This window comes from Ostrea edulis, chromosome 4, assembly GCF_947568905.1.
Source record: "Ostrea edulis chromosome 4, xbOstEdul1.1, whole genome shotgun sequence".
Classification (NCBI taxonomy): domain Eukaryota; kingdom Metazoa; phylum Mollusca; class Bivalvia; order Ostreida; family Ostreidae; genus Ostrea; species Ostrea edulis.
Genome location: NC_079167.1, coordinates 6,534,613 through 6,549,094, shown reverse-complemented (window position 1 = coordinate 6,549,094; position 14,482 = coordinate 6,534,613). Strand labels below are relative to the sequence as shown.

Below are 14,482 nucleotides of genomic sequence, written 5' to 3'. Positions count from 1 at the left end.
TATAAAAACCTTTGATTTTTGTCTCTAACCTGTCCCAATATTTTCTCGGAGAGCTACAGTTCTGCAGCTACACAGTCTCACACAACAAAAGACTAATTAGAAGTGTTGCATATGAGTGGTGCAGTGATTGCATCTTTAAACCTGCAGAGCTGGATTTGTCCAGAAATCCATAATGTTCATTTTTCCAGTGTTTCATGCAATTACTAAATTCATTGCTTAGACAACTTTTTCAAATGTTTTTAGTTCACCTATCAGAACCAAAGGCTCAAGTGAGCTTTTCTGATATGTTTGTTCAAATGAAAGTCCATGCCTCTTTCGAGAGGGGAGACGATTCTAAATAGGACGAGGTGTTTAAAAAATGTTTACTCCGGAATACTAGGCACATACACTGGCTGCATACCCATTATAAGCTTAAAGGCTTTGACAAAATTGAAATTCATGGCCCCCCAGGGTGAAAGATTAAGCCCTATGGTGAGGCTAATTATAATTCTTGCCTGAAGATCTAGCAAACATGCTAGGTGCATAGTGATAGCCTCTGTAAAGAAAGTCATTGTAATATATGACTATAAATTGCATACTCATCAGTGTTCAACACTTAACGTTTTCACCATAGTCGTCCAAAGGACTAGTAGATTCTGTAATAACTTCGTCCTGCTAGGTTAGTAACTAGTCTGGCTGCCAGAGGTTGTTAGCCGAGTTGCAAAGCAACAGGGTTGGGAGCAGTGCGGGATGGGGCTATTTTCAAAATCTAGAGGCAAAATCCTGCGTTTCTTTTTTTTTTTGCAAAATGACCTAATATACTCATTTTAGCCTCTGATTTTACCGATTTATTATCAATTAAACCACGACATTTTGGGTGTAGATTGTATGCTTGAAATGGAGTGTTACGAGCAATATTTTTGTAAGGGCAGAATTGAAGCAGTAGTGTTCAAGATTAGACTTCAGTCCATTCCATTAGGTTTTTAATTTTTCAGTAGTCCATCACACTACTCATAACTGATATTCTGATAGGCCGGGGCAAAATTTACTAGCAGCGGGCTACCGGACAAGCATTGGGTGTCAAACCCTGCTAATATAGGAAACGTCATATTCTATCGGACCATTTTTTTTTGCCAAGGCCATGACTTTGTTATGAAGAGAAAATCAAAACCTCATAAATAGCACAAAAATTGTTAGACTGGACAAGGTGGCAGTACACTGAATAAAGATTTGGTAGCAGTGATTGATTATATCTTGTTTACCAAATGAGCCATCTGGCCACCGGCAATCAAACCCAGGTCACTGCTACATTCCTCCCTCCTTAAATGTCTTCACACTTGAAGACATCAACCCAAGATCTTTATCCTCTAGCAGACATTTTCACCTGTCAGTTCATGGAGCTGGTCTACAGCACCAAATGTAAAAAGGAAGAAAGACTGGGATTCCAAACCTGGTCCCCTGAATTTTGTCAAGTGCTCTACCACCAAGTTATCCATGATCCGTATAGCCCTAACGACTATTTTATACAATATGTACATATATACACATCTCATTAGTGAAATGTTTTATTTCTACATTGTTTTGCTTCCCATTTCAAAATTTTTCACTTTCATATATAGACATCACCAGCTATAGGTAAACTACTACAAATTTCGTGCATGGCCCTCGAGGCTGTAGCAGTGAGGGTTCTTTACTGTCTCAATGCCCATCTTGAAACACCTCTATTTTAAAGGTCACATAAAAAAAACGTGACTTTTGCTTCTTATGCAGGACAATTGGCAAAGGAACAGTTACTACCTATGTTTAAACATTTTAGTTCAAGAATCAAAATATGGACCTTCTAGTTGCAAAGCAAGAGCACTAAACAGTACGCTATCGCAACCAGTACTTAATTTAAATTTATTTAAGATATCACTTTAGAGTCTAGATTTACTACGAGGGTGACTTCGATCCTCAGCTGCAAGTTGTCTCGAGTGGAGGGCGAATTGTCCTGACTGGGAGGGGGGTGTTGGCTAGATACCTCTGAATCAATGCACAGGTAGATTTAACAATGACAACCAAACATTTTATTTAATTTTAAAAATAACACTTTCAATAAATTAGGAAACTGGTCATGGGATAAAACTGCAATATCTGTATTTGTGACCTGACACACAGGACAATGGAAAAATGAACTACACATCTGACAGCCATCCCACACATTTTGAAGCCTTAAAATAATGTGCATAAGCAATGCATAATTCAACATAGCAAGATGTGCTTTTGAGAGACCTGTAATTCCACACAAGTGAATTCTCCATTTTCACAAAGCAATGTTCAAATGCCAGTTGGATTTAACAATTTTAATATCTAAAGAAGATACAAATACTGGTAGTGCAATATAAGAGATTATATGAACTGCATCAGTGAACATTTGCAGTAACTCTAGAGCACAGACCAGATCAACTAAACAGAGGCAATAGCAGCCTAAAACTTTAAAACACGGTGTATGTACACGTATATACGATATTTAAATCATGTAAAATCATGGCGTAATGTGCTCTTGAAAAGGCCAGGAACTCTGTACAAGTGAAATTTTCTTTTCACAAGATAAATAAATGCCAATCGGATTTATTCATTTTAATATCCAGTATATTGTTTCCATTTGATCATGCATATCACAATGTTCTATACTTGGCTACACATTGTGTATTGTATATGTTGTGTCTCTCACATCATCATCTCTGTTACCTCAGCAGAAAGGTAAAAATTTCCAACATAGTTTGAACACTCAACAGAAAAGTAAATGCAGTTTTTAGTATCGACTATTCTAATTCCATAAACAATACAGAACTACATTCTGTAAGGCTTTGGTACAATTTCCATCAGAACCTGGACACAACACATCATACAGACATCCTTGAGCACAGAGGAAGAGATCCAATGATAATGACGTTATACAGTAAAACACACAGATACTGTGCAACTGTTTGTATGGTCCTGTGACCATTGTCTCCTTCACACTGCTTCTGATTTCCGTGACTGTGACGGATAGAGGACATTTCCTGGCATCACATAATCCCCAATCATAAACTGATTACTGACTGGAAAATTTGCTGGCATGGAACTCTGCAAAGTACACAAAATATCCCATCACGAATTTGTATATTGTCTACAAATCACACCGAATCCAAAACGATTTTATTTTATCAACCTTAAGTAAGTCCCAAAGTCTGCTACCTAGTTTGGTACCAATACTTTTTTTTTTATTACTTGAAACTTCTACTGACCTGTGATTGTGTGAAGTTGACTGGACTTATTCCAGCCCCGACTGATGTCCTATGGGCATTTGATGTCAAATTTAAAACACTTGGTATACCCCCTGGGTTGATGGGAGCAGCTGAAGAATTTTTAAATAAATTTTGTAATACTCATAAATTTTATGTATATATTTTATTTGATAGAAAGTTTTCATACATGTATACATTGTACAAGTCATTAATAAAAAGATAAAAATATGTTGTTCTGTAAAGAAGAACTTTACAGCTATTTAATATAGTCTTTGCGATGGATCAGATAAAACTGTAATGGACCTACAGACTGGGATGAGATTTTGTTGAATAACTCCCTGGTGAGTTAGAAGCTGTGCAGTATTGTTATCCCCGTTAACCAGTCCATTCATGTACACAGTCTGACCTGTAAATAAAAATTGAATTGGATATTACAGGCTTTGAAACATGCTCAGCCTGAACCATCCACAATTTTCAACATTTGCTGAATAATAATAAAGAAAGCATTTACATGGAATATGAGTACATATGAAAATGAAGTCACTCTGAATGCACTGTATCATAATTGTTTTTCTCTTGTTTTCTTTTTGTTATGTCATTGTTTTGTTATTTTGACTGTATGCCAACATGGCAATGTCAATAAATAAACTGAAATTGAATTGTAAGAAATGCATGCTTCCCTTTCTTTAATGAACCTGTCCAGTCAACCATTCATGACCAGTACTTCCCGAAAAATGTTGCCAGATTAATCCAGTAGATTACTGAGGAAAGGGGGGGGGTGTGTGTGTTTACCATTGACTACCTTCCCATTACCAGATTATTCCAATAAGATTCCTTGGGAGAGAGTGGTGTTTACAATCATTCAGTGACTACCTACCCATAGCAAGATTATTCCATTGGTTTCTGTGGGGGAGGTGATGTTTACAATTACTGTAGATTCCTTATTTCACGCGAGCACTTAATATCGCAGAATGATTCGGACACATTAAATCACGAGAACAGAAATTCGCGAGTGCTCTATTGATCAAGAGTTTTAACTTATAATTCTAGCAATAAAAACAAGAGGCCCATGGGCCACATCACTCAGCCCCCTTGGCCCATAGTTAAAGATTTTCCCTACATGTTTGCATGTAAAACTTTAATCTCTATTGTGGCCCCAACCTACCTACGGGTGGCCATGATTTTTACAAACTTGAATCTGCACTACGTCAGAAAGCTTTCATGTAAATGTAAACTTCTATGGCCCAATGGTTCTCGAGAAGATTTTTAAAGATTTTCTCTATATGTTTGCATGTAAAACTTTGATCCCCTATTGTGCCCCCCTACCCCCGGGGGGCATGATTTTAACAAACTTGAATCTGCACTATGTCAGGAAGCTGTCAAGTAAACTTGAACTTAGCCTAGTGGTTCTTAGAAGAAGATTTTAAAAGATTTTCTCTATATATTTGTATGTGAAACTTTGATCCCCTACTGTGGCCCCATCCTACCCCCAGGGGTCATGATTTTAACAAAATTAAATCTGCACTAAGTCAGGAAGCTTTCATGTAAATATGTGCTTTCCTGGCCCAGTGGTTCTTGAGAAGAGGATTTTTAAAGAATTTTCTTATATATTTGTATGTAAAAATTTGATCCCCTATTGTGGTCCCATCCTATCCCCGGGAGTCATGATTTTCACAAACTTGAATCTGCATTATGTCAGGGAGTTTTCAAGTGAATTTCAGCTCCTCTGGCCCAGTGGTTCTTGAGAAGAAGATTTTTAAAGATTTTCTCTATATATTTGTATATAAAACTTTGATCCCCTATTGTGGCCCCACCCTTCCTCCGGAGGTCATGATTTTAACACACTTGAATCTCCACTATGTCAGGAAGCTTTCATGTGAATCTGTTCTTCTGGCCCAGTGGTTCTTGAGAAGAAGATTCTTAAAGATTTTCCCTATTTATTCTGATGTAAAACTTTGATCCCCTATTGTGGCCCCAACCTACCCCCGTGGCCCATGATTTGAAGAAACTTGAATCTGCATTATATCAGGAAACTTTCAGGTAAATTTCAGCTCCTCTGGCCCAGTGGTTCTTGAGAAGAAGATTTTTATATGACCCCACCCTATTTTTGCATTTTTGTGATTATCTCCCCTTTGAAGGGGGCATGGCCCTTCATTTGATAAACTTGAAAGGCCTTTAACCAAGGATGCTTTGTGCCAAGTTTCGTTGAAATTGACCCAGTGGTATTGGAGAAGAAGATGAAATTGTGAAAACTTTACGACACCGTCAGACAACGGACAAATTTTAATCAGAAAAGCTCACTTCAGGTGAGCTAATAACAGGGAGTAATTTTAATTCGTGAGTGATGCTTCTCATGAACCAGTAACCAGTGACTACCTAAATGTAGCCGATTATTCCAGGATTCTGTGGGTAATGATGTTTACAATTATCCAGTAACTATCTAACTGTTGCCATTCCAAGGGGGGTGATGTTTACAAGTAACCATCAAGAACCTACCCGTAGCCAAATTATTCCAGTAGGTTTCCGTGGGGGAGGTGTTGTTGACCCCAGGAGGAGCAGCTGGTGCCTGACCCGTGTAACGAAAAAATGGATTTTTAAGATCCAGTGTGTTTGTGGACTTCGAGGTTGTTCCTGGGATGTTCAGTTCAATATCAACATCATAACTCTGTCTGTAAAAAACAAAATTTATCTATCACTAATCATACTTTAAAACATGAGGCCCACAGGCCTTATCAATCACCTGAGCACTAGTTAAAAGTATCACTACTCCCAAGGGCTATGAAATCTAGAAAAAAATTTCCTGTTCTGAATATCTAAGCTAAATTCTAATATCCAGCAACAGTATAAAATAAGATGTGTTTTTAAAACGTCAATGGCCTAAAAAGTGCAAACACTGATGAAAGGCTTTACATATTATATGTATTAACAATAAACGATATGATTAATTTGGACTCATCCTAGAGGCAAAACCATGATGTTGCGAAATTCACCATTATTTTGTACATCCTTTTCTACTATTCCTAAATATGCATTTAGATTTTATACCGCATCAGCAAACTTAAAGAAGTCCTTAAAATCATTATAATAATTTTGGCACCACCCTGAAACCCCTACAATCATGAAATATACATTTTAGAAAAATGGTAAATTTTTGATAGTTTTTGCCCCGCCCCATGGGCCCCAGGGGTGCAGGAGTCCTGAAATTTATAATTTATGTCCCCCTTGTTCAAAAGATGCTTCTTACCAAATCTCAAAAGAATTGGAATAGTAGTTATCAAGTAGAAGTTTAAAATGTTCAATTGTTAACGCACAACGGACATCAACCAATTGCAATAGGTCACCAGAGTTTACTCAGATGACCTAAAAATGTGGGCATGTTCAAGTTTGTTTAGGCAAAAAAATTTGTGTCTTTCAATACAAAAGAGTTCTACAACATGTCATTCTCTTGTGTTTAATTTACTTTGACAACCAAATGAATTTACATGTCTTTCTATATAGGACAGAATCATACACAAATTAAAAGTTGTAATAAACTATATAAATCTTTGTATCAAATTTAATTAAGAATCAACACAGGATTCCTTTCCTTGTACTAAAACTTACATTAAATATTTAGTTTACATTTCGCATGATTTTATAATTACCAAACACATAAATAAAAGCATTGGTTGTTACCTTTTGTTGCACCTCAGCACACATTTTCCATTGAGAGTCTGTCCCTGCTTGACCAGTACAGGTGTTTCCACTAGACACCTAACCTGATACCAGTGTGTGAGAGTCTCTGTCGGGGCTGTTGATAACCAAACAGGCTCTCTACAAACCAAATGAGAAATTTATTGCATGAATTTTCACTCCTAGGGTAACAAGATTGCTACGCATAGCCATATGTCCCCCACCACTGCTATATGGGACATACAACTCCTGTAAAATTTGTAGAATCAAAATTGCGGCGTAATATGATCAACTACATATTGTGAAAAACAATCCTGCAAAATTCGAACAAAATCCACACAACGGTGTCCGTCGAGTTGGGCCCACAAAGTGTTCTTATAGTGTAGCACATACAAATTCAACAACGTCCCATAATTCCAGTAAAATTTGTTGAATCAAAATGGCAGCGCAACATGATCAACTACATATGGTGACTAAAAATCCCACAAACTTTTAACAAAATCTGTTGAGCGGTTTCCAAGGACTTGTGTCTACAAAGTCAAGTGTGATGGATGGACACCAGTATTTCTATGTCCCCTTCTGCATTGTGGCGGGGGACAAAAATGACACAGAGCAAAAAAGTAGTGTGTAGTATCTTAACTTTTGCAAAAAATATCAAATTTCTTAAAAGCATAAACATCTTTGTACATCACAAATTCATATTTTTTCTGACATAAATATTTTGTTCATAAATCGCTTACATTACAGCACTTTATATATCTAAAAAATATTAAACATAATATAGTAATTACACTGATCCCAAAAAGGCCACATCAAACCAGAAGGCAAGACCATGAACAAGACCCGACTCATGCATGCTGAAGGTGAGGGGGATCTCAATGTTGTGTAGGTCAGTCTCCTCTGCTGTCTGGAAGTCTACTGTGTGCTTGACAGATTTTGCCAGACATATCCTCACATCGAAAGTATCCTACAGCATAATGAATTAAGGATTAGTTATTGTTTTAAATCTGATACATGTAATAACATAATGTATTAAACGAGCAGTATATTACCGATGTTTTCTTCTAGTATCACCAGTGTCAGACCAACATTACCCATGTGAGACAGCCACATTAGATTTTTTTGCCTTACACTGCTATGGCGTCATTCATTACGACCTCATGTATTTCTGCGATTTACGTTACATGTAGAAGCAAAATATTTTGCACTGTTTTCTTAAAATTTCGATTGTATATCGCTTTCTGAGGTACAGACTTGGGTTTTTTAGTTTACACATAAATGAAAACCATTTTCAGGTATGCCCTGTCTGACTGTATAATTAGTTTTTGCATTGAAATTCAAACGAGGATTTTCTTTCATCATCTCATAGCTCATGAATTAATGCACTAAACTGTAGACTAGATAAAATGTGAGAAAAATAATCCATTATTTACTCATGTGGGATAGGGAATTCCACCGGAGGGTGGTAGGGGAAGACAAGATTCAATGTCTAGGATGAGGCTTTCCTAGACTGCGAATCCTGTCCTCTTGATGGAATTCCCCAATCCCACACTCGTACAAATGAAGGATTCTATTAATGACAATGACTTAAAATTATACAACTTGCATAAGTTACACATACCCATAGGAATTGTGGATTTCAAGTTTGATAAATTATATTATATGTGTATAATAACTCTAATCTGTAGACTGATTGTGGCAGACGACTTACCACTATGGGCTGTGTGAAGTATTCTTTGACAGCTGCACTGCGTAAGCTTGACAAATCAATTCCATGGAATGATTGCTGATACCTGAAACAAAGATTTAGAAAATACATTAGCTAACAAGTGATGTAATTTGTTTCACAATACAGAATGGTGCATTGTATTTGCACATGTGCAAACTGTATTGAGAGAATTTCAATTGCTAAATCCTACCAGAAATTAGCCTTAGAGAACTGCTCCAGATAAAGGGCTTCATCTGTGAACGGGGCTATATGTAGGTCTCCCTGAGAAGGAAACATCTTTCCTAAAAACAATTCAGAAGTTTTAAATCATTTCATTGGCAGTATTGACACTTCATATCTTACTGAAGTTAACAGACCTTACTAATGACTAGTGCTCTTACTGCAATAGTAAAGCACCAAGAAAAGGACACTGGTGCATAGTGAAAACCTAAAAAAAATATAGTAATACATTCTTCTCATGTCTACCTCTGGGCTTCAGCCATTTCTTAGCATGAAGGTAGCTTTCCAGCATTCTCTCGTTAAACAGCATGTATCCCATGGGTTCTGATATAATGGTGTCCACAGGCTCTGGGATCTCCACATCCTCCACCTTACCAGGAATCACAACAATTTTGTCCGACAATTTATTCTGTTGAACCAGTGTCTTTAAAAGAAAACATTTGTAACTATAAATAACAAATCATGTACAAATATGTCAATTACCAGCTGTGATAGATCATAATTCACAGATCAAATTATATTACATCTACATGTAGACTTTTAAAATTCAAATCCTTTCTAAAAGCAAATATTTTGACAAGTTGTTAATGTACTGTCCTCCATTCTATACCTGACAGTGTGTAGCCATACTGCTGGCCTCTATGGCATATACTTTTCTTGCTCCAGCCTGGACGGCAAAAAATGACAGAATTCCTGATCCAGCACCAACATCTAACACAACCTACACAACAAATTACGGAAATGATAAGATCATCTTTATAGATAATAGCGCATTATCTGAAACCAAATATAACTACAAAAGGGCACTCTTCAATTCCTACCAACACAGGACTTTAAGCATAAATTCCCTACAGTGAACTTGATCCTTCACATTTGAACTTAATTAATAATGAGCCCATATTTTTAATGAATCAACAAAACACTATTTGCTCACCATAACTCTGTTGCAAAGGTGCATGTATATAAACAGACAAAAACTTGGGTAGAATATTGCTGACCTTGTCATGGAAATCTATTAAGTTTGCCAGCATTGCCCTCTGGTATGTGGATGTTCTGATATAGTCTTGCATCATATTCTGTTGTTGTGAGAGGTATCCATAAAACTACAGAACAGATAAGAATTTGCTTTGGCTGGTAAAGATAACACCATCAATGAAATTGAACATGACTCAAATCCATGACAGTTGCATCATTCACAACAAATAGATCTTACTTGGAAATACTGAACTGCTGAAGCTGCATCTGTTCTGTCACTAAAGACAGATTTCAATCCGTCTTTCAGTTCATTCAATCGAAACTGAAACTGTTTCATATCTAAAATAGTGAAAAATTGTGTTGCATTGTGGCAAGATTTTACTCATTTACATATAAATATGTACTAAATGAGTTGATTTATCCAGATCATCAAGCATCAATACAAATTGATAAAATACATATATGTTATATGATATGTGAGACAAATAGGCATCTAGATGATCTAGGATACACACTTTGGAATCATTTCTGCTTTTAAATACACAAGGTATAAATACAAATATTCTGTAAAATCAAAAGTTCTAGTTTGTGTTAAAAAGTCCCATCCCAATTTCTTTCCATTTTTGTAATTATATACCTGAAATTTCATAAAAATTGACTAAGTTTTGTGAAAATGAACAAAATAATCATCACACTGCTGATACTTGTTTATTAATTGAAACAACTAACCAGAATCATCTAGACCTATAAGGCTATGCAATATAAAGTGAACAACTTGATTTTAAAAAAGGTATTAGTTAACATAGCTTATCAGTCAGGAATGTAACCACAGATCAGTAGATTGCAAGTTTGAATTTTGCTTGCTTTTAATGCAACACATTTATATGACGCATCTTTTTCAGAAAAATCTTGGAATTTCTATTATTTGTTAAAAGAATGCATTTTCTTCTAAATATTTCATGGGTGTGTTTAGCAACCTTTTATGTCCATTGTCACCAATTTCTATGTTAAAGGCCATAATCATCTCTGAAGATGGTATTGAAAACATCATGATCTACTCTAGCAAGAAAATATATGATCACAATACTTGTAACAAGAGGCCCATGGACCACATTACTCACCAAACAACTAATTACCCTTAAAGGATCCATAATGATTTAGAGACTCAAATACTAATTTTTATCAATATCAATTCGTTATAGTACATAAATTATGCTAAATAATAAGTCTTTATAAAGATACAAATTTTTATCCAATTGATGATTTATGATAATGATGTTAATTTGGGTCGTTAGTGGCATGGTCAGTATGACTGTGATAAGTGAAATTGCTGATGACTTTACAATTTTCAGTCACTTGGAGCTATTATACTTCAGTTTATGAAATGGGGCAAGAAATTCAACTTAGAAATGATATCTAATACAGTATATTCCATGTAATAGCTTGTTGCAATGCTCAAACACTCTGTTTTAGCTGTATAGTGCTTAGGCACAGTTAAAATTCTATTAAAAAATAATGGGCACTTTTCCGAATTCATTTCTGCATATCTTGAAGTATACGGAAATTCAGGATAAACTTTCAATTGGTAGTAATGTGGATTGATTGTGTATGAATATATTAAAATACAGTAGAATTTCATACAATTTGATTTATTATTTTTACATCAACGAACTTGAGTACCCTATATTTAGAGTTCTATACCTTTACTATTTAATTGTAAATTCGAACCCAAGCGATATAATTGCCTGTGGATAAGACGTACTGTGAACACTAGGAAAATGAACGAGTGTTGTGTCTTTGTCTCGTGTAAAGATGATACTCTGTGATCCCAGTCTGGCATGTTCTGTGTCGTTGTTTACTGACAATGTGTGCACAGGAACTTTATCTGCAATACAGGCAAAATTCTTAAATATTTACATTTCAAAGTTTATTGCCTTTAATATCTAAACAAATTGTAATGATAGCCACATGCAGTTGTAAACAATGCGGATAAGAATACAGATTAATATGGGAATTCCAGCAGAAATAAAAGCAAGACATGAATATAAGAAATAAAAGAACTGCAACATTTCATGAAGCTGCAATTTCCCAGAGCTACAGATCTGCAGCTACACTTCACGCCGACATACTTTTCATGAAGCATTAACGCCTTTCATGAAGTATTCTGGAGTGAAGCATCATAGTCCATACCCTAATGTATTTTCAAAAATGAAATCTATTTCTTTTACAAAATTAATCTGATTGATCAATACCAGATGTTCTAATTGTGACATGAAGATATAAAATTTCTATTCAGGATTTTATCCAGCATTTACATGTTACTACCCATTTTATATTTAAGGGGAATTTTTGAGAATGCAGTCATGAGCTTCCAGGGGATGGGGCTGGGGGGACATGCATCCATGGAATATAATATCCACATATTATTACAGCCATGTGAATTAATTGATTACTCATTTTATCTATATTGTAAGTCCAGGGTTCGAAATTAACTTTTTCAAGCACTAGTCCGTACGGACTAGTGATTATTGATGTTCACTAGTCCGCAAAGCATTTCACTAGTCCGTCCAGTATATCATATGAAATTATTTATTTTAATCAAACCAAACACATCACATTTGCAAACAATTCAGACCACCATACTTTATTTTGCATTCAAGACCTTCAGACACATACAGTAACCTCCGAGTTAATCACGTAACCTCTTTTATAAACGCCCATACATGTAAGTGCGTTCGAGATCGACGTTCCCATTGTTCTCGTACTCAGTTCTTAGAGTCACAGGTGTTCAAAGTTTTATCAATAAAGTCAATAGAATTCACTCGATTGACCAAGTCATGAGCTATAGTGTTATATTTTATGAACTCCTGTGTTAGAGTCGCTAATGACTAGAATTTGTGCGCACGAATGTGTTCTTCGACCACACTACTTACAGAGGTGGTGCAAGTTCTTGCACCTCGAACCCGTTCTCATGATGCGTACTCAGCGTTCGGAATCGACAGGAATTTGTACTCTTTTGAAGAACGACGGTCTCGAACGCACTCCATGTGTTTGGAAGATCAGCATAGCATTGTCATGCAAACACTTTACCATGCAGGTAATCGACCATAACTTCAAACATCTAAGAAACTTGGAAAAATTCGCTAAAATCTTAACCAATTCAAGATTGATTTCCGAATTTTCACTAGTCCGTACGGACTGGTGCTATAGAGAGTTTACTAGTCCGACATGTTACTAGTCTCGGACTTACGGACATGAGGTAATTTCGAACCCTGAAGTCTGACAATGATTTTTGTTGAAAATTCTTTTACAATTTTGTGAGGTTTCTACAAATAAAGGGGATTTTTTATCTGTGGAAGGGGGAAATATCCATTTGTTGCCAAAGGGGAAAGGTACCTTTTACCAGTAGTAAAAACAACCTAGATAAATCCCTGATATTACACTTGGTTATTGTCTATCTTAATACACAAATATCGTAATTTTGTTAATGAGATGCCCATATGTGAACTACAAAACATATTTTCTTAATAAGATAGTACACTGGTGAAAATTATTCTGTTTCACTGGATTTATAGCGAGCGAAGCTAATTACTTTATCTTCATCAAAGATGGGTCAAACAAGAGTTATGAATACAACAGTGCTCAATGGTTGGGTACAACTATTGTTCATCTGAATAAATTTTGAGATTCATCTGAATCAGAATGAAATTATATCTTTTACTTTATAAAAGGATTCACTGAAGATGAATCATATATGCAAGTCTGAGCCTCCTATTTACCTCCACTCAATGGTGTAATTAATGCTGTTAATCAATGATCATGGTTTCTGTACGAAGCGACAAAACCATCATATGGAAATTTCATTGAAAACTTTCCATTCTAAGCATACAGAATTTTTGTTATTCCCATGCAATGAGACACGATCGATTTCATTTACTGATACTGATATCATATTTTGAGACCAGATCACATTTCATTATGCCTTTGTTCCGCCAACATGAAGAAAGTGGTTTTAGTGTTGTTACAGGGTCTAGAAATTGGTATACCTTTGTGAAACTGAAGCATAACACAGTCTCCTTGGTGTGATATATCAAGAATGAGCGGATCATCTGTTAGAAACTTGAAATTGTACTTCTCTGTGAGAACGGCGACTTGCACGTTGTCAAATGTTGACGCCATTTTCTCCATTACAGTGTATACTGTGTTTCAAAATTTGGTAATAGGCATGAACAAAAATTACAATAATATATCTATTTTAAACAGAATTTCTGTATTTGTGTTTTCAAGATATATAGAATGATATCGATTAAACCATAACTAGTTGAATTTTTCCATTAACAACATGTATGGTCATACAGAATTCGTTTTGGAATAGTCTATATGGTTCAGGACCGAAACGAAATTGGTGTGCGGATAATATTTGAAATGTTAATTTTATTGCTGATGGTATGCAAGGGTAATTCTAATTCTACATTCCATAGTTATCAAAAACAAAATCATATGTGATTTTATTATAATAAGAGGACTAAATGTAATAAATTATGAAAATACCCTATCTTTATTTTCAAACTTGTCCGTCTACAGATTTACAGTTTACCCATTCGGTAAACTTCGGCAGATTTCAGTACCGAGGTAATCC

At 35.6% G+C, this 14,482-nt stretch overlaps 1 protein-coding gene across 1 annotated transcript; it reads right to left on the bottom strand.

Moving 5' to 3' along the window:
• Positions 1–2,306: 2,306 nt before the first annotated feature.
• On the bottom strand, positions 2,307–14,247 carry LOC125671199 (histone-arginine methyltransferase CARMER-like). Its single transcript, XM_048906725.2, has 14 exons — positions 13,890–14,247; positions 11,606–11,728; positions 10,082–10,182; positions 9,867–9,971; positions 9,479–9,589; positions 9,115–9,292; positions 8,840–8,930; positions 8,632–8,713; positions 7,712–7,887; positions 6,924–7,061; positions 5,745–5,917; positions 3,556–3,654; positions 3,249–3,358; positions 2,307–3,087 (listed from the first exon to the last, which is right to left on the bottom strand). The coding sequence occupies exons 1-14, from the start codon at positions 14,029–14,031 to the stop codon at positions 2,977–2,979; spliced, it is 1,740 nt and encodes a 579-aa protein (XP_048762682.1). The 5' UTR covers positions 14,032–14,247; the 3' UTR covers positions 2,307–2,976.
• Between the last annotated feature and the right edge of the window lie 235 nt (positions 14,248–14,482).

Excerpts from the sequence above, each read along its gene's own strand:
- LOC125671199 (XM_048906725.2), bottom strand. The coding sequence starts at position 14,031 with ATGGAGAAAATGGCGTCAACATTTGACAACGTGCAAGTCGCCGTTCTC. Across the intron at positions 11,729-13,889 it reads TATGCTTCAGTTTCACAAAG|ATAAAGTTCCTGTGCACACA; the intron begins GTATACCAATTT and ends CCTGTATTGCAG. Across the intron at positions 5,918-6,923 it reads GTGCTGAGGTGCAACAAAAG|ACAGAGTTATGATGTTGATA; the intron begins GTAACAACCAAT and ends TGTTTTTTACAG.